Raw genomic sequence first — 22,087 nt, forward strand, 5'->3', positions numbered from 1 at the left:
CATTGACTTCCACTGAAGCGGCTGGGCACTCACTGTTTTAAAATGCATTCCAGGGCTGACACTTGTATATGAAAACCAACACATTATAAACCCTGTTTTATTTATAACTTTCAGGTTTTCGCAATGCTTTCTTTATTCTCTACATTGCAAGATATCCTATTGTAGCTTATTTGTTATTGAACAAAGTATCAAATTAGAAGACATAAAACATACGTAACAGTATCTACAAGGTTGCTATCTAGAATCCTGCTTTGAAAGTAAAATGATGCACAGAATACAAATATTCAGTAAACCATGTTTTCTCTTTATAAAAGTCACGACTATCAATACTATCTCACACACTGTGCATGCTTCACTGACTGCACAGATTTCAGAGTAACAGCCGTGTTAGTCTGTATTCGCAAAAAGAAAAGTACTTGTGGCACCTTAGAGACTAACCAATTTATTTGAGCATAAGCTTTCGTGAGCTACAGCTCACTTCATCGGATGCACTGACCGAGCCTAGGGTGTATCATAAGGGCTAATTTTGGTCCTCAATATCAGGAGCTCTTTATGTATATCTAAAAGAAAAAATTTGACCCAAAGTGTAAGTGCAACAGGGCTTCCTTCTTCCAAATGGTTTGGAACTACAGTCTGATTAATCACTTTGGGGAAAAGGTAACTGGAGTAAATTGAGCCCCTATAACTGTTTTTAATCATTGTGCAAGTATACATGCTGGATGCACCAGAAGATGTGGGAAAGAATGACCAAATTGAATTTGCTTCTTATTGTTCACAATAGAGAAGGTTCTCCTAAATCTGTGGGCCAAGAGTTGGATAGGTACACAATTCTGCATACTAAAAAAACTTCATGACCCAAAATATAGCAAAGACAAGAACAATACAAATGGAAACATACCATGCAAGCATCTTGGGATGCCCTTAGAAGTACTATGGGAAACTTTACCTTTTTCTAAAGAAAAAAGAATAGTGATACCTTCTAGGGGGAAAACTGCATAATGAGGAGGAGGAGAACTTGTCCTGCACAATATTAAAAAGTCATTTATGTATGCCCTGGAATGAGACAATTTAACATATAGTAAATCGAAAGAATGACCTGGCTCAATGTTCTAGGTAACTTTGAATGAACTGTCTCATTTTGTGTGTGTGTCTGGGATCTTCATGTTTGTTTAGATGCTGTGATGGGTTGATTTATGTGGTATTTGCAATACGCATTTTTGTTTAAAATGAGGAACACTGAAGAGGAAAGGATTTCTTTTTTTAAACTGCCTTTGACTGAAACTCACTGCATATTTCCTCTTACATTTCAGAGGCACAGCAATAGCAGGGATTGTATTTGGTATCGTATTTATAATGGGAGTGATTGCCGGTGTCACCATCTGTATCTGCATGTGCATGAAGAACAACCGTGGGGCTCGAGTAGGGGTCATCAGAACTACACACATCAACACCATCAGCACCTATCCAGGTGAGGGTGCTAAGTTACTCCTTCATAAGATTGCCAAAGAATTCCATAGGACATGTTCATAATAGATCTGTATTCTTTAATCATTATGATTTCATAGCAGTGACGATTTTAGTGGGGGTTCATGGAGTCAATTTTACACACAGAAATCATGACACACACACTCCCCCACCCCACTAATGCCGCAAACCTGAGTGGTGCTGAAACCCTGGCCACCCCATTGCAACACCCAGAACAGGGAGCCAAGCCCATCCCCCCCAGGACAAGATCTCCCACTACAGGTTGAGTGTGGGCCAGGCTCACTCTCCAACACCTCCCTCCCCATCTTCAGGCCTCCCGTCCAGGCCAGGATTAGGGGTGTCGGGGTCGCAGGTCAGTGCCTCTCCTGACTACAATAAGAAGAGTTTAGTTAAGTGCAGCCATTAAATGGGGAGGTTACATCCACTCTTGGTTTATAGTAAGTAAAATAAAGCCATAAAGATGTCAACAAAGGATAGCTGTTCCCAATAACTGAGGGCATGTCTACGCTGCAATTAAAACTGGTCCATGTCAATGGACTCAGGCTCGCAGGGCTGTTTAATTGCCTGCAGCCTGAGCTGTTATACCCTTCCACCTCTCAAGATCCCATGGCCCAGGCTCCAGCCTGAGCCCAAATGTCTACACTACAATTAAACAGCCCCATGAGCCTGAGTCAGTTGAGATGGGCCAGCCATGGGAGTCCAATTGCAGTGTAGACGTACCCTAAGATACTTCAAAAACTACTCCAGAGCAGTGTAAAGTGCACCCTGCCATTCCATCAAATGTTCAAGAGTTGGGTAGGTGTGGTTTCAGTGCTTGGGGACGGTCTATACGATGCAAAGGAAGTGTTTATCTAAATAATTTAATAGTATCTGCATCTCAAGCTTCTGGAAACCCAACATATTGCAGATTGGCCAGATTCACAACTGCAAGGGGTTTTGGAAGAGGAGATCTCGATGTGGATCATCTTGCATAGTTCCACCCAGCTCATATCAGGGGGCAGATTTTGCTGAGCCACATCTCCCTCTGAAGGTTTTGCTGAGCTACCCTCCCCACAAAGGTCATTCCCCAGACCTTTTCTTGTGAGCTCCTTGGAGCTGAAATTGTGTCTCCTCTTGCTTCTCTGAAGCATGTAGAATGCTTCTGAATACGCTTAGTAAAGAATAATACATTTAATTTCAAACACATGAACATTAATATTAAACTATATACTTCATTTCCAAGTTACAAGCTACATAGTCAATCCCTAAAATACTGTGATGGTTTGCTATGGAAAATACAAATACTACTAAACTAAATATAGTCTGGTTTTCTGCCATCCAGCCCTTTCTTAATGGCTCTGTGTCGCATAAGGAATAATCATGGTGGCAGGGCATGCAAGGCAATCAGTTGTCTATCATGTTGGTTTCATGTCAAAGTGAAGCCAGGGCATTTGATAACCACCAACCCCATTTATGGGGGTATGTTCCAATATCAGAAATGAATACCTGCGATACAATAAGGCTGAAAAACAGCACAAGAAGCCATGACATAAAGAGAAAGAGAGAGATCTTGTTATATTGTCTCAGGAGGATGTGACAGTACCATGCAGTTGGTTTTCCATATACCAAATTAGGGAAATTGCTTTGGTGAATAATTTTTTAAGGACAGGTCTTTTTAAAACAAACAAAAAAAACGGAGGTATAAGTAGGAGATTGGCCAGGTTCTGTAAGTAAAATCTTGTGGCATGGAAACAGTAGAATCACATAAAGTACACTGAAGAGCCCATTCCTGGAACATCTTATGTGCCTCCTGCAAATTCCAGGGGTGGGAGGAGAGGGCTCTTAACACTTGGCAGGATTAGGTCCTTAATGCTAGGAGCTGTCTGTGAAAATGAATCGGGGCTTATAAAATATTATTCAGTGTTTGTATTCACATGCTAAGAGGCAATCTCTGCACCAAACAGCTTACAGCCTAAAACAAATATCCGTTGTATTTTTTATCAGTTGTATGACCTGGGCTTGTGGCCTATTTTATGCTCTAATTTTAGCAACTTTATTGAAATTGCCCTGATAAGGGTTTTGTGTTACACATTTTACAAACAGTAAAATCAGTCGTGCTGCACTACAGGAATTCCCCCTTGCCTTAAAAATGGGATTCCGTACCATACTGGGGTTCAGCAGCAAAGATAATGCCACTCCAGACAATACTATGTTTGCCTGACAATCTCCTCATTTCACTACGGAGTTAGTATTTGCACATGTGTCCGTATTGCAGTCTCCTGTACTCAATGTATCTATCTTCCCCCTCACTCCCATACTTGCCAGCTGCACGAAACTTAGCTATAATCACCCTCATTATAGCAACATTGCTTTGCATGACATAGAGAGTTGAGTAATAAAGAGCACTATAGGACTCACTAGGATTCTCAATCATGAAGAGCAAAGTTAGTATGCAAAAACAAAATGGACATCTCTAGACATCTCTTCTCGCTGTGTTTCATCCTTATCCATTCATCTCCAGCAGGAGGCATTTTAGCTCTCCATTTTTCCTATCTCTGGTATGAACATCCTTTCAGCGGGAGGCTCTGTACTTCAGAAGAAGCAGTTTTTGGAGGATGGAGCAGGCTCTGAGAAACTATTTCTCCCACCCTAGCTAGGAGCTATCTTTGATATAGGTGGCAAGCTATGGAAATTTTTTCTTCTGCCTCAACCTCAGCTCTGAGTAGATTTTGGGGAAGTGCCATTATCTCTCCTTTACACTAGGATCTGAGTTTTCCCTGCAGGAAGGGGCTTGAGGGGGCTCAGGGCTGGGGCAAAGGGTTGGGGTGCGGGGGTGAGAGCTGCGGGGTGGGACTGGAATTGAGGGGTTCAGGGTATAGGAGGGAGCTCTGGGCTGGGGCAGGGTGTTGCGGTGTGGAAGGGGGTCAGGCCTGAGGCAGGGGATTGGGGCACGGGCTTACCTTGGATGGCTCCTGGGCAGTGGTGCAGCAGGGGTGCTAAGGTAGGCTTCCTGCCTGTCCTGGCACCGTGGACTGCGCTGCGCCCTGGAAGTGGCCAGCAGCAAGTCCGGCTCCTAGGTGAAGGTGCACAAGTGGCTCCACATGGCTCTCGCCCACAGGCACCACCACCCCGAGCTCCAATTGGCTGGGAACCCTCCAATGGGAGTGTAGAGCTGGTGCTCGGGGCAGGGACAGTGTGCAGAGCCCTGTGGCCCCCCTGCCTAGGAGCCAGACCTGCTGCTGGCCTCTTCCGGGGCACAGCGCAGTGTCAGAACAGTAGGGACTAGCATGCCTTAGCCAGGCATCACCACCTACAGGACTTTTAACGGCCTGATCGGCGGTGCTTACCAGAACCGTCACGACCCAGTGCCTTACATTCCACGACCCAGTACTGGGTTGCAACCCACAGTTTGAAAACCACTGCACTAGGGCATAGACTGTGTCTTTCTGTGTATTTGCATAGCACAATGGGGCCTTGACACCAGTTGGGATTTTTGGATGCTGTCATGATATAAATAATAATAAGAGCTTCAGATTTATACTTGCTGGGTTAGACCCTGTTCTGTAGGATTAACAGCAGATAGAGATGGTTGGAAGGGACAAAATTGTGAACAATTTTAATAGAATTTTCAAAAACTTCCAGCCAGCAAATCTCTTACCATATATTCCCTGTTAGATAGCATTATCACATATAAGCCTAAAGTTCTTACTCAGTTTTCATTCTGTCTTATTCAGCTAAAGTCTTGAGAAACACTTAAGAGAAGACCTCAGGCTTTGTCCCACAATGTGTAGAGCTCTTTGCTACTGGAAACCTTCCCCACCTAAATCATATTGATTTGGTTAAATTATACTTTTCAAACTAATTCTTCTTCTCTTTCACTTTCAGTGGCTCCTCCACCTTATAGTTATGAATATGAGATGGAATACCCAGCAGACCTACCTCCACCTTACACTCCAACTCCACAGACTTCAATACAGTATCCGCCACCTCCTCCTTACCCTGGATATTCAGGGAAATAATTAACTGGCTTTAAAGAGATATAAAGTGCCTGTTGAATCAGCCAGCACATTATGGACAGATATTGTTGGCTCAGGAGCAAATAGAATGGGGCCTACATCCACATATACTGCCTGGGGTAGTGTAACAGGGGACAGTTGCTGAGGCTCAGGATGACTTCTAAAGGATGAAGAAAAGTATAGTCCATCCCAGATCACTGTAATTTACAAATAAACTGAAGCACAATAGAAGAAACAGCTACTAGGACTTACAGCCTAGCCAACAGTGTTTAGCATCATCCACAATTCTGCTGACTTTCTTTAGCAACTTGTTAAAGTGAACTGGAATATTATTTTTCCAATTAAAGGAATGTATGATAAAAATGGTTAATAAGTTTCCTCTTCAGAGCATGAGATACAGCAGCTGGGGTCTATTCTGGGAGGAAAATTCCAACTGTTGTCTACAAACCTGTATCATATCTTTCCTTGAAGTGGTGTGGATAAGGAAGAACAAGAAAGACGGAAGCTACTTATTAACTTCCATTCCAAATAGGAATACCAGAGATGTGTTCAGCATAGCAGTATTTAGGATCTGATAGGTATACTGCAAACAAGAATTTTATTAGTCATTCAATAGCCAAAATTTGACTGATGTAACTACTTTTGACCAAAATGCAGGCTATTTTAAGTGCCTACTTTTAAGAAGATTAAGCCTGGTTTATAGCCTGTAATCTAAGCATACAGAATGTTTTTGTATGTAGATTTCACTATAAATTATAGACATATCTTTTTATATGGATTTAAATACTGTATACAGATTTTTAGGTCACTAGATAATACTTTAATTTTGAAAGTAAATACAGATTCAGCAAAATCCTGAAATAGTTTTGGAGGGAAAAAACCCAAGGTTATTAAGGCTCCATAGATTTTTTTTTTTCCTGCAGTTTGATTTCTGATTAAACTGTATGAAGATCAGTAGTTATTTTAATTGGACATTTGTTCTCACAAGTTAATAGTCAACATAAAGGAAGATGCATGCAGAGGGACTGTAAACATTGCTGTCAACAGGGAAGATAGGGGAATGAGTCATCTTGGTTATTTAAATGTGATTGGGCTCCATAGATTGAAAGGGAGATCAGAGTTGGATTTACCATCCTGTTTAAGAACTGCACACACAAATAGGGGTATATGCAATTCTGTCCTCTTCTCTTCTCTTTCAGAATCATTTTTCAGGCATTGTTAGTGAGTGTCCTTCATTAGAGGGTTGTTGGAACAAAAACACCAACATGGATTTTTATATTTTAACTTACTATTGTGTAACATTTACAGCTGTTGTATGGGCTTTGTATGGCTTCCTTCCTTATTTGTATGCTCCACAACTTATGTAAAAGGTAGAAGAGGAAAAATGATGTAACATGTCAAGAAGTTATGGTGACCAGAATTCACAAAGCTGTGGAAACAGCCTTTTTTATGCATATAAACTCCAGGTTAATCATGATTGTTAAGGCTCAGAATGTGTTTGTTTAAAAACTAGCACATAGCCCTCAGCTGGAAACTTTCATGGGCATTCAATGTATTACAAATTAAAAAGAAAGATGGTTCTCTGAGGACCTGAACCAAAGCCTACAGAAGTCACTAGAAAGACTCCCATGACATTACTGGGCTTTGAATTAGGTCCCAAATGAGGAGCACTTGAGGTGTTGAGGCCCTGATTCAGTAAGGTTTTTAGTGCTAGTGTAGTGTTAAGCACATGAATGATCTCATAGACTTCAGTGGGAGTACTCACATGCTTACAGGTATTTGCAAGCTTAAATACCTTGTTGAATCCAGGCCTGAATAACTATCTTTGCTAGTATTTTGGAGTAGCATTTGTCCCTTCCACTATGGGCAGTTTTACCCCCCTGAAAAGTCCACCTGAAGGCATAAAAACCCTTTATTCTCAACAGAATGTGTTTAAAAGGGCTGTTACATGGTCTTTGGCCAAACCGAGCATTGTGTAAAGAACTCAAACTTCTTAATCTATTCAGAAGCAATTGGACTATCCCGCAGAACTTGGTTATAGTGAGTTTCATAGTGCCTTCAACAAAGAATGGAGATTTTATTATTCCTTTTGGTGCTTTGCACTTTAATCCAAAATTATCTGATTTTTAAAATTAATCCAGCTCTCTGCTGGAGTAATAAGGGTGTGTCACATTAGCCATTAATATGGCTGCTCACAAGGGACAGGCAGCTGTTCATAGATAGAGCCTAAAATATACTTGACAGTAGAAGTCCTGATTATAATATTTTGGCTTCCCCTACTCATGACCATCTGTTAGGATGATGTCATGTCTGCCAATATACCAGTCTCAGCCAGTGGTCAGCCTGCATAACAGAGCAAGCATCATATTCTCTGCATGAAGTCCCTCCTCTCCCATAGCAATGCCACATTAGTAACCCATGCCTTTTTACAGCTGATCACACCTGATGACGCTTTTTATGCCAAAATAATTACCCTTGGGAGAGGAAGGTACGAATGAAGTGAGTACTTTTCCTTCCCTCGTTTCTGGATTTTCTGCTCTGTAACAATGTACCTGCATACAAAAATACATCTCAGAGAGCAGTTTTGCAGTTCTATTTTTATTTAATGACCTCATGCTACTTTGTACATTTAACCTCTTACAGTTTCCTGAACAGAAAAGGGAAATATGAATGTCTCATAGATCATAAATCTTCCCTCATCATAAAGATCTCTCTCATAGTGACATTAGTCAGAACAAGTAATCATAGAATCATAGAATATCAGGGTTGGAAGGGACCCCAGAAGGTCATCTAGTCCAACCCCCTGCTCGAAGCAGGACCAATTCCCAGTTAAATCATCCCAGCCAGGGCTTTGTCAAGCCTGACCTTAAAAACCTCTAAGGAAGGAGATTCTACCACCTCCCTAGGTAACGCATTCCAGTGTTTCACCACCCTCATAGTGAAAAAGTTTTTCCTAATATCCAATCTAAACCTCCCTCACTGCAACTTGAGACCATTACTCCTCGTTCTGTCATCTGCTACCATTGAGAACAGTCTAGATCCATCCTCTTTGGAACCCCCTTTCAGGTAGTTGAAAGCAGCTATCAAATCCCCCCTCATTCTTCTCTTCTGCAGACTAAACAATCCCAGCTCCCTCAGCCTCTCCTCATAAGTCATGTGTTCTAGACGCCTAATCATTTTTGTTGCCCTTCACTGGACTCTCTCCAATTTATCCACAGTAATAAAGCACATCTCTTATGGGAAGAGGCATTTCTGGTAATTAGTGAGAAATCACTGGTCAAGAGACCCACAGTTTAAGTCACAGCTTTGAGATTGCACATCACTGATGGTATCATGTTGTAAAGATGGTCCTGGTGGATTAGGTGTCTAGATTACATAAGTAGCTCATGTATTCAGGAGGACAGTCTTAGAAATTCATTTTAGCATCTCACAGAAATAAACATCCTTTTGTTTGATGGGACCCCAGTAAGAGAGAGCCTTGGGGTGCACACTTTGTACATTAATTTTCTCAAAAAACTTTTGGGCCATATCAGAGGATGATTCAATGTCTCATAACTGATTTACAATATCCCTTGCCCTGGCTGATCGCAGAATGAAGCATAAGACTGTTCCATTCCTGCAAGTCAGCTGGAATTTTGTCACTTAAGGAGTATACATCAAGCCCTATCGAAGTAGATGATGATGTAGCTATTGTGACAGGGTCAGGCCAGATGGCTTTAGGAGAGTGATAGAAGGCAGATATATTAGCCCCAGGTTGAGTAGGTCCCTTTTCCCTGGGTAAGGCAACAGGGAAGGTTCCAGAACAATCAGGAACTTTCTGGAAACAATTAAGACAGGCAGGCAGATTAGAACACCTGCAGCCAATCACGAAGCTGCTAGAATCAATTAAGGCTGGCTAATCAGGGCACTTGAGTTTAAAAAGGACCTCACTTCAGTTTGTGGCGTGTGTGTGAGGAGCTCGGAGCAAGAGGCACTAGGAGCTAAGAGTGAGAATGTGTACTGTTGGAGGACTGAGGAGTACAAGCATTATCAGACACCAGGAGGAAGGTCCTGTGGTGAGGATAAAGAAGGTGTTGGGAGGAGGCCATGGGGAAGTAGCCCACGGAGTTGTAGCTGTCACACAGCTGTTCCAGGAGGCACTCTAGACAGCTGCATTCCACAGGGTCCTGGGCTGGAACCCAGAGTAGAGGGCGGGCCTGGGTTCCTCCCAACTCCTGGTCAGACACAGGAGGAGTTGGCCTGGGCTGTGGGTTCACGAAAACGGCCAAACTGAGGGCTGCCGTGAATCTCTGAGGCAAGCAAATCCGCCAATAAGTGCAAGACCCACCAAGTTAGAGGAGGAACTTTGTCACACTATATACAATTGAGTACTTTCAGAGTATTTGAGAAGAGTTTAAATAGAAACAGCCTTCTTAAAGCAAACTGAGGTACATGTTCAATACAAGCAGATGAAAGAAAGTTTGGAGGGTTTATTAAATTTAAGCAACATGGCAAAGAAACAGTTGCTGCATAACAAGAAAGAAGAGTTTCACCATCTTAAATAGGCACAGAGTTAAATTTAGTTGAATTCAGAACTTCTGGCTGAGTAGCACTTATTAAAGGTCTTATCAGTTGGATCAGTGCTTCATCTTCATACAGAGTAAGCAACTCACAAACAGGTATCTCTGTAGAGACCATTCTGCTCCCAGAGTATATTCTAGCAATTTCAAGAGAAATCTATTTAAGCATTAATGACCTATTTGGGGGATTTTACAGTTAGGTAATGATCAGTTAGAGGAGTTAAAAGGTCAAGGCAAAGCCATAGGAAGTTAAATGTACTAGACTATCATTACTTAAATAACATACTCCAATGAATAGATTATTAGTGGTAATATAAACTTTTATTAATGAAAAATTAAAGGATTTACTCTTTTAATGTTGATTAGTTTGAAAGCGTAATAGGGAATGTTTAGCAATTTTAGCAAATCTGGAGGCCAGGTTCTCAATGATGCCACAATACAAAGACGATAATGCTTCATAAATCAAGTAAGTCGATAGTAACAGTGTTCTATTTTAAAAATACATCTTTCCAATTTAAGGCTAATATTTCCAAGACCTTTTGTTAAACCACAGCAATATTTTTATGGATTGGGATAGTTCATAAGGGCTAGTGGTCATGTATTAGAATAATAATAATTAATAGCATTTTACATTTCTATAGAAGCTTTCATTCTAAAGGATCCCTGAAAGCTTTACTAACTAGATACACAGGAATCTTTCAACCACCACTGAAATGTATTCAACCAGGGAATGAAACAGGATGGGTATTTAAGAGCACAGAGTAACAGTACATGACAGTTTGGGACAGGAAGCAAAGAAAAATGCCTTAATCCCTTGAAACTGTACATGGAATTAAAGTAGATGGAATGTATTTATCCAAATAGGAATTTGCCCTGGAAATCCGGGTCTGCACAACAAATCTTGAGAAAAGATTGACTGGAGTCTTTAATGACAGCAAGTGGTCACTATTATTGTGTTATTTTTATTTATCAATGCCTGTATTTGTGTTGCAGTAATGCCTAAAGGCCTCAACCAAGATCAGGGCCCCACTATGATGTACATCCACATTGTAAAACTGCCCATGCCTTTAAGACTTTGCAATGTACATACAAGGGTAAAAGAAATAAAGTATTATTATTATTATTTTATTTTACAAATGGGGAACTGAGGCACAGAGAAATTAAATGTTCAATACCTTTGTATTAGATATAATCCAAAAGAAAGATTATTAATATTAACTATAATATTTTAATAAAGGAAAATCAGAAAACTACAGTTATCTATTAAAATATTCACATATAACTGGTACAGTGGCAATAATCCATAGAAGGATTTGGGAAACTCAGATTCAGGAAGGTGATAATATAAGGTATTTGTGTCAATTAATAGATGAATAATAGTTACCTGCCTAATATATCTGTTGTGAGAATTAAATAGTCAATATTTAAACATTGTCTGAGAATGAAAGTCACTATGTAAATTTTAATTATTATTGTTATGCTGCCCATGACTCAAAAATATTATTTTCAATCATAGTGAATGAGGGGGTCCTTTGGGCCCTACACAATGCGAATAATAACTAGGAAGGATTAACTAAAACCTACAGAGATGAAAGAAAACCGCGGCTTAGGAGGGTTGGTAAGGACAATGCTTCGCTATTAAGGTAAAATATGGGGCCAGATACTCAGCTGGTGTAATATGGCCTAGCTCAACTAAAGTCAATTGAACTAGGTTTATTTACATCAACCCAAGATACGGTCTCTAGGCTACAATAGAAGGAGAATCCATTGAAAACCAAGTCTCCAATCCTTACAATGAGCTCTTCTCTAAACCCCCATGAAGTTATTGCTGAGATCCCTTTTTCCCACACAAGTGGTGACTGGGCCATCTTTGCCTTCAGTCATTCCATAACTTTTACAACATTTACAAAGACATATTCACTTTCTAGAATGTGATTGGAGCAAACACCGCAGGTCCTCTAAAGGTAAATTCCAGTTTTCTCTCAACAAGTAAACATACCACGTTCTTTGAAAGTCCTTATGCGAGAGAAAATAATCTAGAAAACACATTTTCTTCAGACAGTTTTTCTCAGATCATTTGATCTTTTATCTTGGCCTACGACTTGTGTTACTTCCCCTACCTCCCTATATTTTTCTTTACATCTGGAAATTAGGTAATTCTTCTTTAACTTCTGCCCTCAGCTGACAGCAAAGCAAACACAAAACTACAAGAAGCTGGGAAGCTGTCTGATGTTGCTTGGTCGAGATCATGAACTTTATTTTAGTGCTTGTCAAAGGAGGCAGATTGAGAGTTCTGTAGACCTCCGTTCATCCATCGAAAAAGTAAAGCTGAGACACTAGCAGGACAAATTTCTTGCCACTACTCCACCAGTGTGCTTCCGCCTAGACCTAAAGATACCACCTCTGCAGATCTACGAAGAAAAGTACTATATGAATGTTACATATTATTATTAAAGGGTTAGTTGATTTAAGCCCTGATTCAGCAAAGCACTTAAGCACATACTTAAGTGCTTTACTGAATAGGAATGGATTCCCCCACGTGTTTAAAGTTAAACATGTACTTAAATGTTCTGCTGAATTAGCACTTTAGACTTCATGCTAAATCAGTCATAGGCATTTCTGTCAAGTCTCAGGAGTAGCAGCCATGTTAGTCTGTATGCACAAAAAGAACAAGAGGACTTGTGGCACCTTAGAGACTAACAAATTTATTTGAGCATAAGCTTTCGTGGGCTACAGCCCACTTCATCGGATGCACAGAATGGAACATATAGTGAGAAGATATATATACTGAGAACATGAAAAGGTGGAGTAAGAGGTTAATTAGCCTTATCAAGTGTCTCATTGGGGAACTTGGCTAGCTCTGTGGGCAAAGGGCAGTCTCCCACTCAACCCAGGCCAGGCCAGGCAGCGTTATCTCATCCCCCTCCCTCAAGCAGGACTGGCCCCATTCCCCATCTCCATGAGGAGAGCAATGCAGAAGGACAGTGCGCCAGATGGAAGATCATACCTGAGTTCCTGTATGATTCCCAGCCAGCCCAATCCAGAGTTAGACCACCTGATTAGTGTACAATTTGGGAGCAAATGTCCACCTAAAGCTTTGGTCAAAATGAGGTCATAGAGTTTAAGGCCAGAAGAGACTACCAGATCAACTGGTCTGACCTTCTGTATATCAGAGGTGACCAACAGTCACCCCTGCATCGAGCCCAGTAACCTGGATTAGACTGAAGTATTGCGGCCCAGAGGAGACTAAACTATGGTGTGCGACATGCAGAGAATAGGAAGGACTCAGGAGCACCAATGCCTAAGGCCCCTGCAATGGAAGGGGATTGATTTCATGAGCTGTATTCAGATGATCCTAGTAAGCAACCCATAAGGAAGAGATTGGCAAAACAAACAAAGGGCACTGCCAATCTGCTTTTAGTGAATATTCCTTCCCAACCCCACATATGGCAACCAGTTAGACACTGAGCATGTGAGCAAAACCCACCTGCCAAGCATCTAAGAAAGATAATTCTCTGTATTGCCTGAGCACCGGCCCATTCCATCTGGTGTCCCCTCTACAGACATCACCTGCATCTGATGAAGGAAACCAAAAAATCCCATAACATTTTGAGGGGAAAGGTTTCCTTCCTCCCCCCCAAAGGTGACTGTCCGAAGCCCTGAAGCATGAGATTTAGGAACGTAAGACATAGAACCAGAAGGGACACCTTGGACCACTAAGCCAAGTGCCCCTTTGTCATACAATCCAACTCATTCTCCAGGGGGTGTATTCTATGGAGCGGTGCAAGAATCACAGGAACAGCTTTGTCCCATTCCCAATCTCGAAAGCATGGAAATGCCAGGACAAGAATGAAGCCATACATCATCTACTACATATTGAAGCCATACAAACTGCTCCCCATTGTATTTATAGCCTCAGAGAACTGGGAACAAACTGAGAGGGGCTCCACCTGACAAACATCTAAGTAAGTCCCTAAAGGAGGCTTATCTTCACATTCCCATTTTACCATCCCATGGATAATTCCTCCATCTTTCATACGGATGGCAGTTTTGTCTCCCCCCTAAAGTTAAAAATTGCCATTTGATCTGACCAGAGGTTCCCAGGGTCTTTTCCATGATCATGGTAATTTTCATATTGGCTTTACACCACTTTAACTCTCCTGGGCAATTTTTGTGATCACAACTCCTTATAGAGAGAAAGCTGAAAAGAACACGTAAGACTGACAGACTCTGGTCATTAGGAGGATCGAACCTGGGGCCTCTGTAGCTAAATGCATAAGCCTCTGTTGCATTAACTAAAAGCCACAGGGCTCTTAGCCAAGGCTGTAGCACACTCATCAATCGCTAGCTGGGCTAGGTGCCACCAGAGGGGGACAGAGCGCCACACCAAGCTGGCCTGGGTTACGAACACAAGAGTGATACAGTTTCTAGAATCGTTGGGATTCATGCTGCACACAGACACATGGTGGCAGGAAAGTCAATCATAGGGAAGTCAATATTATCGTGTACAAGATCCCATCTCAGCAGAATGTTAACAGAAGCTGAAGAGAGCCTTAAAGGAAAATAAGTGGTATCACAGAAACAAAAATCCAGTCCTTATTGGAGCTTATTGGGAATATTGATCTCATCCACAGGCATGCCTCAGTGACTCAGAGTTCTTATAAGGCCACATCTACACTACACACCCTAGTGTACGTGGAGCTACACAGAAAAGTGAAAAGCAGGTTGTGTCTACACTGCAGTGGATAGTTACACATGTCAGTGAAAGGCTCTGGCAGGGGGGCAGACCACAGGAAAAGCTTCAGCAGCTCCCTACTGCCGGAGCCTTTCCCTGAGGCAGTGAAGAGCTTCTGCAACAGGGTGCTGGCAGCCTTTCCCTGCTGCTAGAGTCTTTCCCTGTGGTGGTGTAGGACTCCAGTAATGGGGAGCTGGCAGCCTTTCCCCACTGCCAGAGTCTTTCCTATGGCAGAGCTTTTCCCCACTACCGCCCCACTGCCAGAGCCTTTTCCTGCTGGGGGAGTCTCCTCTTGCAGGGGGAAGGCTCCAGCATCAGGAAGGCAGTGGGACACTACAGTGCTAAAAAGAGCAGTGTAGATCAGGAGGAACTGCTTGGGTGAGTAGAGAGCATATAGGGTATGTACTCACATACATACTCACACCCTTCAGGTGTGGCTTTACTCACCCAAGCCATGCCTCACTGGCCACGCGCCTATTTATGCCTGTGCTGGGGGGCTCTGTGTGTATGTATACTACACACCACCCAGAGTGGTATGTAGTGTAGACATAGCCTAAAACCTATTCAGTAACTACTGTTACTCCCTCCACGCAGAGCTCAAGGTCCAATTGTGTAGCCTTCCCTCAACTGGTGAGTGCAGAGAACCAGACTTTTGAAGGGATCTACCCATTATAAATCAGGTAGCATGATTCTTGTGTCTGATTCCAGCTGAGACTAATGCAGGGGGCTCATTCAAGCCCCAAGTCAATCCAAGGAATGGCTACCAGGAAGAGACACAGAAAAGCATCGACTAGCTGGAATGCAATGATTCATTGAAGTGGCAAAGTACTGTTCCTTCCATCGATAGCAGACTATTCTAATCATAACAATCAATGTGTCTGATGGGGATTTCATCATTACAGTAGGAAACACACAATCAGCCTTCTCCCAAAGAGAGAAATCAACTTCTGTCCTGGCTGAGCAAGTTTCTATCTCCCGAATTGGCAGGGAGACTAACACTTATACATAGAGATCAGAACTTGGATAAAGCAGAGTGGAACCTGCACTCAGAAATAACCTCACACATTTTATGTCCAGTTGGTGGGCTGGTGCTTTTAACTTCTTTGCATCTGGAAACAGCTATAAAGTGCCCTGTGGCCTCTGCATGTCTCAGGACCTGGGAGTGAGGTAGGGAATAACCTCTCACAAAGAAGGGCAATGTCTCTGATATATGCCTTCCCACCCTTTTGTCTTCCTTCGAGACCATACAAAAGACAGGAGGGAAAGAGGCCTTCTGTACTGAGATCAGTTAGGCAGCTGCATAGCCATTCATACATAAATTCACCAAATTATGCACATTGATCAACCAATCTTTAGCAATGCAGGATTTTTTATTTTATTTTATTTTATTTTATTTTATTTTTTTGGCAGAAGGCTTCACCATGCCTTAGGGGACAAGGGCAGATGAAGGATATATAATCTCTCTCTTTTTGGAGCTCCATATTTAAAAAATGCTCTTACTTCCCATCCCCAGAGGCACACTGCTATGAAAATCCTATTGTAACAGATCTGTGGGCCTGAACATGATGACAAACAGGAATATTTATCTGTGCTTATCTGAACATTTCATTTTTTCAAGTAATAAATTGCACCAATCCAGCCCATCCTGGACACGAATAGATTACCCAGAATAGGGATGAAAATTGATATCCAAAGATTTGGGTTTGGAATGAGGAAGAATTTCACATATCCTGCAGTAGAAGAAATTGTTGTGCATTTTCCTCAATGTATATTTAACAATTTAGGAAAGATTTGAATGATCATGGCTGTGGATGTTATCTCATCTGAAGGGAGTAGGGCATGCAGCTGCTGCTGGTGACTGACAGGTCTGGTTCTGCCCTCAAGCCAGCTGAAATACCCATTGTAACAGTGGGCCTTATTACTTGAAGAAAGGAAATTTTCAGGTAAGCACAGGTAAATTTTCTTGTTATTTATACCTCAGAGGTCAATGTTTAAAAGTACAGAATCTGCAGATAAGGATACTGGACAATCTTGCTGTCTTGTCTTGCCTCTATATTTCCCAAGGGGCTGCCAGGTGTTATTTCCTCTCTGGTGTTGTCATTGTCTATTGCCTTGTACATGATATATATTTCAATTGACAATAACATATATTCCAGTCATACTGAAACTGCATTTTATTGCCAGTGTGGATGGTAGTCATAATTGAGGATGTGTCAGCTAGTTGCTGGAGTATGAATAATTGATATTGAACGAAATTCCTTTTTATAGTTCTTATTCATTAGAGAGAAGGCAATCAGGGAACATCATTTTCCTGTTGTTTGCCTTCAGGTATGATTGGACAGTCTGTGTGTGATTCAGAAGGGGAAATAATCATTTTTATACATGCAGCATGTGGTTAGGTTCTAAGTGAGTGAAGACTTGAACTCATAAATGTAATTGGGTATGACAAAATATTCAGTTTTGCCCATGGAAATATCAAATACAAGGTTAGCAGTGAAAATGTGTCCGCAGCATTGCGTGCTAAAATGAGTCAGCAAGTCTCAGCTGACAGCCTTTTCGCCTGTGTGTTAGAACATCAAGGGATCGGGGCCTGAACCAGAACTTGGGCTCCTACGCCAGACTGACATTTCAGTAAAATACCTATAGGAGTTATGGTACCATTTAAAGTCTCATTCTTGTATGAGATGTCTTCCCCTCCCAGGTTCTGGAGGCTGTTCAGATGGAAGATAAAAAAGCACATGACAGTTTTCTAAGCACCAATATGGGAAGTGTCACATTGAATCCTCTTTTTATCTACATAGTATTTGCAGTACAGGCAACAGCTGGGCCCCTCAAGTGAACCTCCTAAGCCACATTCTTGAGCTATAACCTTTTAGGGTGAAAGAGTGGTTTATTCTCCAAGCCCATTTAATCCTGGGCTTCTGCTGAGACTAATTGTGATGGTGATTAATGTCTGTCATAGAGAATAGCTCAACCTTGGGGGATTCAGGGTGATAACCCCACTCTAAGCTTGTCACTGGATAGGAATCTCATAACCCTGTGCACGCTGCAGATATGTAGTCAGACCCAGCAGGAGTTACAAAACAGTGGGGTTTGCTGGCAGGTGTCCTTCATTAGCTTGTCAATTAACCCAGCAAGCTATAGCATAGGTTGAGCTGTGCTCAAGTGAACCTCACAGACACATCCAAGACAAGCTACAGGCAGAACTCTATGCTAAAAATATATAAATAACTAAAATTAACCGAGGGGAATGTATATGTTTAGTTGGAGTGTTTCACTGATTTCTACTATTTGTTTATAGTGACATAAGGACCTGACCTGTGGCCCTGGGTTAGGAATCTGTTTTTGTCATTGTTTCTGTTGAACACTGAATAAATGTAAATGGTTGATGGGGGGCAGGGAAAGCTGCCATTTAGTTTAACCATAACCCAGTGAGACCAGTGTCTGTTTTGGGGCAAGGAAGTTTGGTCCCATTCCATACTTGAGTTCTTAGACACCAAGATAAGAGGCCCCTTAAGCTTTAGTCTTTATTGCTAAAAAATTTGTTTTTACCAGGGGGTAACCAATGCATGTTAGCTACCCCACTGTAAAATTCTAGTGCAGGCATGGCAATGTAGTTTTATCATGAGTTTAGGCTCGGTGAGGTGATCCATGGGTAGCGTATATAGTGTTGACCTCATCTAGCTACCTTGCAGTAAAAACTAGAGGTGTCTTCTCTCCACTAGGGTTTTACAGTAAGATAACTATTGTGTCAGTTATCTTGCTTTTTTTAAAAAAAACACCACCTTTTTGGCAGCGAAGACACAGACTTAGAAATAATTAAGATTACATATGGTCACATATCCATGGGATTCATTTAATATAGGCCATTGAACAACTATTAGATGCTAATAACTTTCAGTCACTATGATCTTAGGCCCAGATTCTCTGCCATAGTCCCAGCTCCTTTCAGGTTACTGAGTAATGTGGCTAGAATCACAGCTGGCCAGTTAAGAGCTTTCCAAGCAGCGTGGAATTCTCAGATGGAATAAACCCAGGCTTCTGTTCCAGACACACTCTCTCACACACACACCCTGAGGGAGGCAATGCCTCAGGAACATGTCAAGCCATAGTGAGTAGGGCTCTACTACACCAGTTCACAGCTAGTGGATGGGATACATACAATGTTGAGGTGGTGGTGTTTTGTAAAGGAGGGTTTTTTTTGGGAGGGGGGGTTGAGTAATTGTGACCCCATGGCAAGGTTTACATATCATCCCAACTATCTCTAGTCGACGGCAAGTCCAATGCAGATGTGATATGCCGGCTTCTTCCTTGAAAACTGCTTGAAACTGCATGTTAAATATACTGGAGGTGGCAGCTAGTTTTGGCAATTATGTTTGTATGTCTATATTTGAATTTCATACTTCAATGCACTCTCTCTTTACCCTGAGAGCTGTCTGTATACATCAGTGAAGCCACTTTGGCCCAAACTCTTCTTACTCACACAGGTGGGCCCATTGGCTTCACTGGGATTACTTATGGGAGTAAGGTGAGCAGCATTTAGCCCATTGTTTGCCTTATTAAGATGTCTTTGTGAATGCCCGGACATGTGAACCCAATGCAAGATGACTGGATCATCCATAGAAATATTCTTTTGTGGTATCGTATCAAGGCAAGCAGAAGAAAGTGTCAAACAGCTGACAGGGTGATGGGTGAGACATTACAAAGAGAGCCTGACATGCTTTCTTTATCACGGAGCAGCCTGTTTGGTGGTGGGCTAGCACAGACTGCCACAATCCCCAGAGAAATGACAGCAGGCACAAGCTTACTACACAGAAGAGTCATTGTTTCTTGCTGTAAAATGTTCCCTGCACAGATTTCCTCTGTGACTTTAGGCAAGTCTCTTTGGATCAGATTTTTAAAGGTATTTCAGTGTTTGATTTCTATTGATGTCAATGGGCTGAATGGAGAGGTGGCCAAGCCAAACCTGAATGATGCTGCGAACCCATGCAATACCCTAAGTGGGGAGCCAGGACTAGCCCCACAGGACAGGAGCCACTGCTGCTAGGTGAGTGCTGGGCAGGCTCACTCTCCAGCCCACCGCCAGTCACTAGTGACCCATCGTCCCTTTACACACACAGACACACATGCCCATTTCGAAATCTGGCTCTGCCACTTGCGGGTACCTGATGAAAGAGTGAGCACGGAATGCCCCTAGGCTGGGTTGCTCTCCTAGAGGGAGTGCATTGGGAAAACATATTTGGTTAATGGGGATGGGGTCAGTAGGAAAGGTATCTATATCATGGAGGGGAAGCTAATCAAGACTGAATGTCTCAAGTTGGGTTGTGTTGGGCAGCGGGAACACTATGAGGTAAGTGCATGGGAACTGGTCTCTAGGTTAGGAGCAGTGAGGAATTGGTTTGCTGGGGGGAGAACAAGTCTCACTCTCCCACAGCTTGTACCCCAATATTTCCTGTCAGAGGCCAGTTTATCTCACTGAGGAGCCGGAGAAGGGTTATATAAACTTCTCTTTTTTCAATTTTTATTTTACTGGCCAAACTATAAATTGCTGCCACCGACTTTCAGGAGCTGTTGGTTTATTTGTTGCACAAACTAGCAAAAAAAACCCTGACTAAAGACTAACAGCTCATAGACCCAATCTATTGTATGTTCCCAAGTTATCTCTGACTGTACCTAATTTTTTTTCAAATAGAAGAGACCCACCTTAGCTGTTCATCTCAATCCTTATTATAAGGGGTTATCAGTAGTCCTTCTGCCCGCAAAAATGAATATTTTTTTCCATACATAAAACCCATATTAATGCTCATGTGCGGCAAGGAGGCAGGCAACTCATCACCTCCATTTAACTCAATTCAGGGGTGGGTGAGAAAAGCTAATTCTGAAAGGCCTTTCTCCTACATAAGCTTGCTACCTACATAGAGGGGGGAGGGAACCAATAGCAGCCTTTCCCTAAATATCTCTTCTGTAGCAGATCTCAATGGTACATGTCACTTCATGTGCATCTTATAATACTTTGGTACCAGTATTAGATCATGTAAAACGGCTACTTATTTAAATGATCCCCCTAGTTAAAATTGGGCGGAAAAGGGAAAAAAATCGGCAAAAATGTGATATACTGCAGTTGTATTATTATTGCTCTTTGAATTTTCTGTAATAGTTGTGCAATATACGGTCCTCTGCAAAAAGATTTATGATGAACTGAAAATGAGTCTTCACTAGAGCTAGCTGATTTATTCCTAGCATACAATTTATTGAGTGGCTTCAGGCCTTTTCCTGTCTGTGATTTGTGCACAAGCATTTATTCTTATTATTGTGCCATATCTTACTAGGCCAGATTGTGCCCAGCTGCTCAGTATGGGAGGAGATGCCCTGCTTCTTACACCCCTGCAACGGACAGTTGCGGTCACTGGGCTCGTTGGAGAGTAGGAAATGCTCCCTTTGATGTAAGAGAGCCCCAGGGGTTACACATCATGGGAGACAAGAGAGTTGCTTGCAAACTGTTCACTACAAGTATTGCTTTAAGTATTTGAGTTTCGTGACTGGTCTCCTATGTCACATGGTATTATTTCTGATTCCTGGGTGGATGACTTATCCAGTCTTTTTCTCCTAAAAACAAATTTTGTTTAGTCATTAACCAAGTTTTGTTTTATGATGAAACCAGTTTCAGCAATGAGTCCAACGTTCATTTTCCAAGCATGCTCCTGTGATTAATTGTTTGTTTGATTTTCATTTCAATGTTCATGGAAAAGTGAATAAAGTGGGAACACAGCTGAAGCAAATATCTATTTAGAGGACTTTAAAATGTTCAGGAACTTTCCTTACTTGTAGCTCAGCTCTATTTTTCCCATGACTTCAAACTGTGCTTACTAAAGCCATGATCCTGCTCAGACCTATGCACATCTGTAATTTTACACACTGTGGGAAACTGAGCATGAAATTATCAACCCTCAGGAAACTCCAACTTGTACAGAACCCTGCAGCAGGCCTCAGCAACACAGGCCACCACGAGCACAGCATATTGTCTTATGATCTCTGTTGCTGGCTTCCCATAAAATATGGAGTCAAGTTCAAGGTCTCCAATATAAATGCCCAGCAGTGGTTCCCAAACTTGTTCTGCCGCTTGTGCAGGGAAAGCCCCTGGCGGGCCAGGCTGGTTTGTTTACCTGCCGCGTCCACAGGTTCAGCCGATCGCGGGTCCCAGTAGCCGCGGTTCACTGTTCCAGGCCAATGGGAGCTGCTGGAAGCAGCGGCCAGTACGTCCCTTGGCCCGCACCGCTTCCTGCAACTCCCATAGGCCTGGAGCAGCGAACCGC

The 22,087-nt window shown here is 42.2% G+C and overlaps 1 protein-coding gene across 4 annotated transcripts in view; it reads left to right on the forward strand.

Moving 5' to 3' along the window:
* CYYR1 (cysteine and tyrosine rich 1) overlaps positions 1–22,087 on the forward strand; it is a 105,269-nt gene that overhangs the window by 67,477 nt on the left and 15,705 nt on the right. For 3 of the 4 annotated variants that reach the window (XM_073363052.2, XM_073363069.2, XM_073363059.2), the window contains exon 3: positions 1,311–1,468. In XM_073363052.2, the coding sequence (XP_073219153.1) occupies positions 1,311–1,468 (158 nt within the window). Of the gene's footprint in view, positions 1–1,310; positions 1,469–5,349; positions 6,221–22,087 lie in introns of those variants that run through there. The other variant, XM_073363042.2, reaches the window with a different exon arrangement.

The sequence above is a fragment of the Lepidochelys kempii genome, chromosome 1 (assembly GCF_965140285.1).
Source record: "Lepidochelys kempii isolate rLepKem1 chromosome 1, rLepKem1.hap1, whole genome shotgun sequence".
Lineage (NCBI taxonomy): Eukaryota > Metazoa > Chordata > Testudines > Cheloniidae > Lepidochelys > Lepidochelys kempii.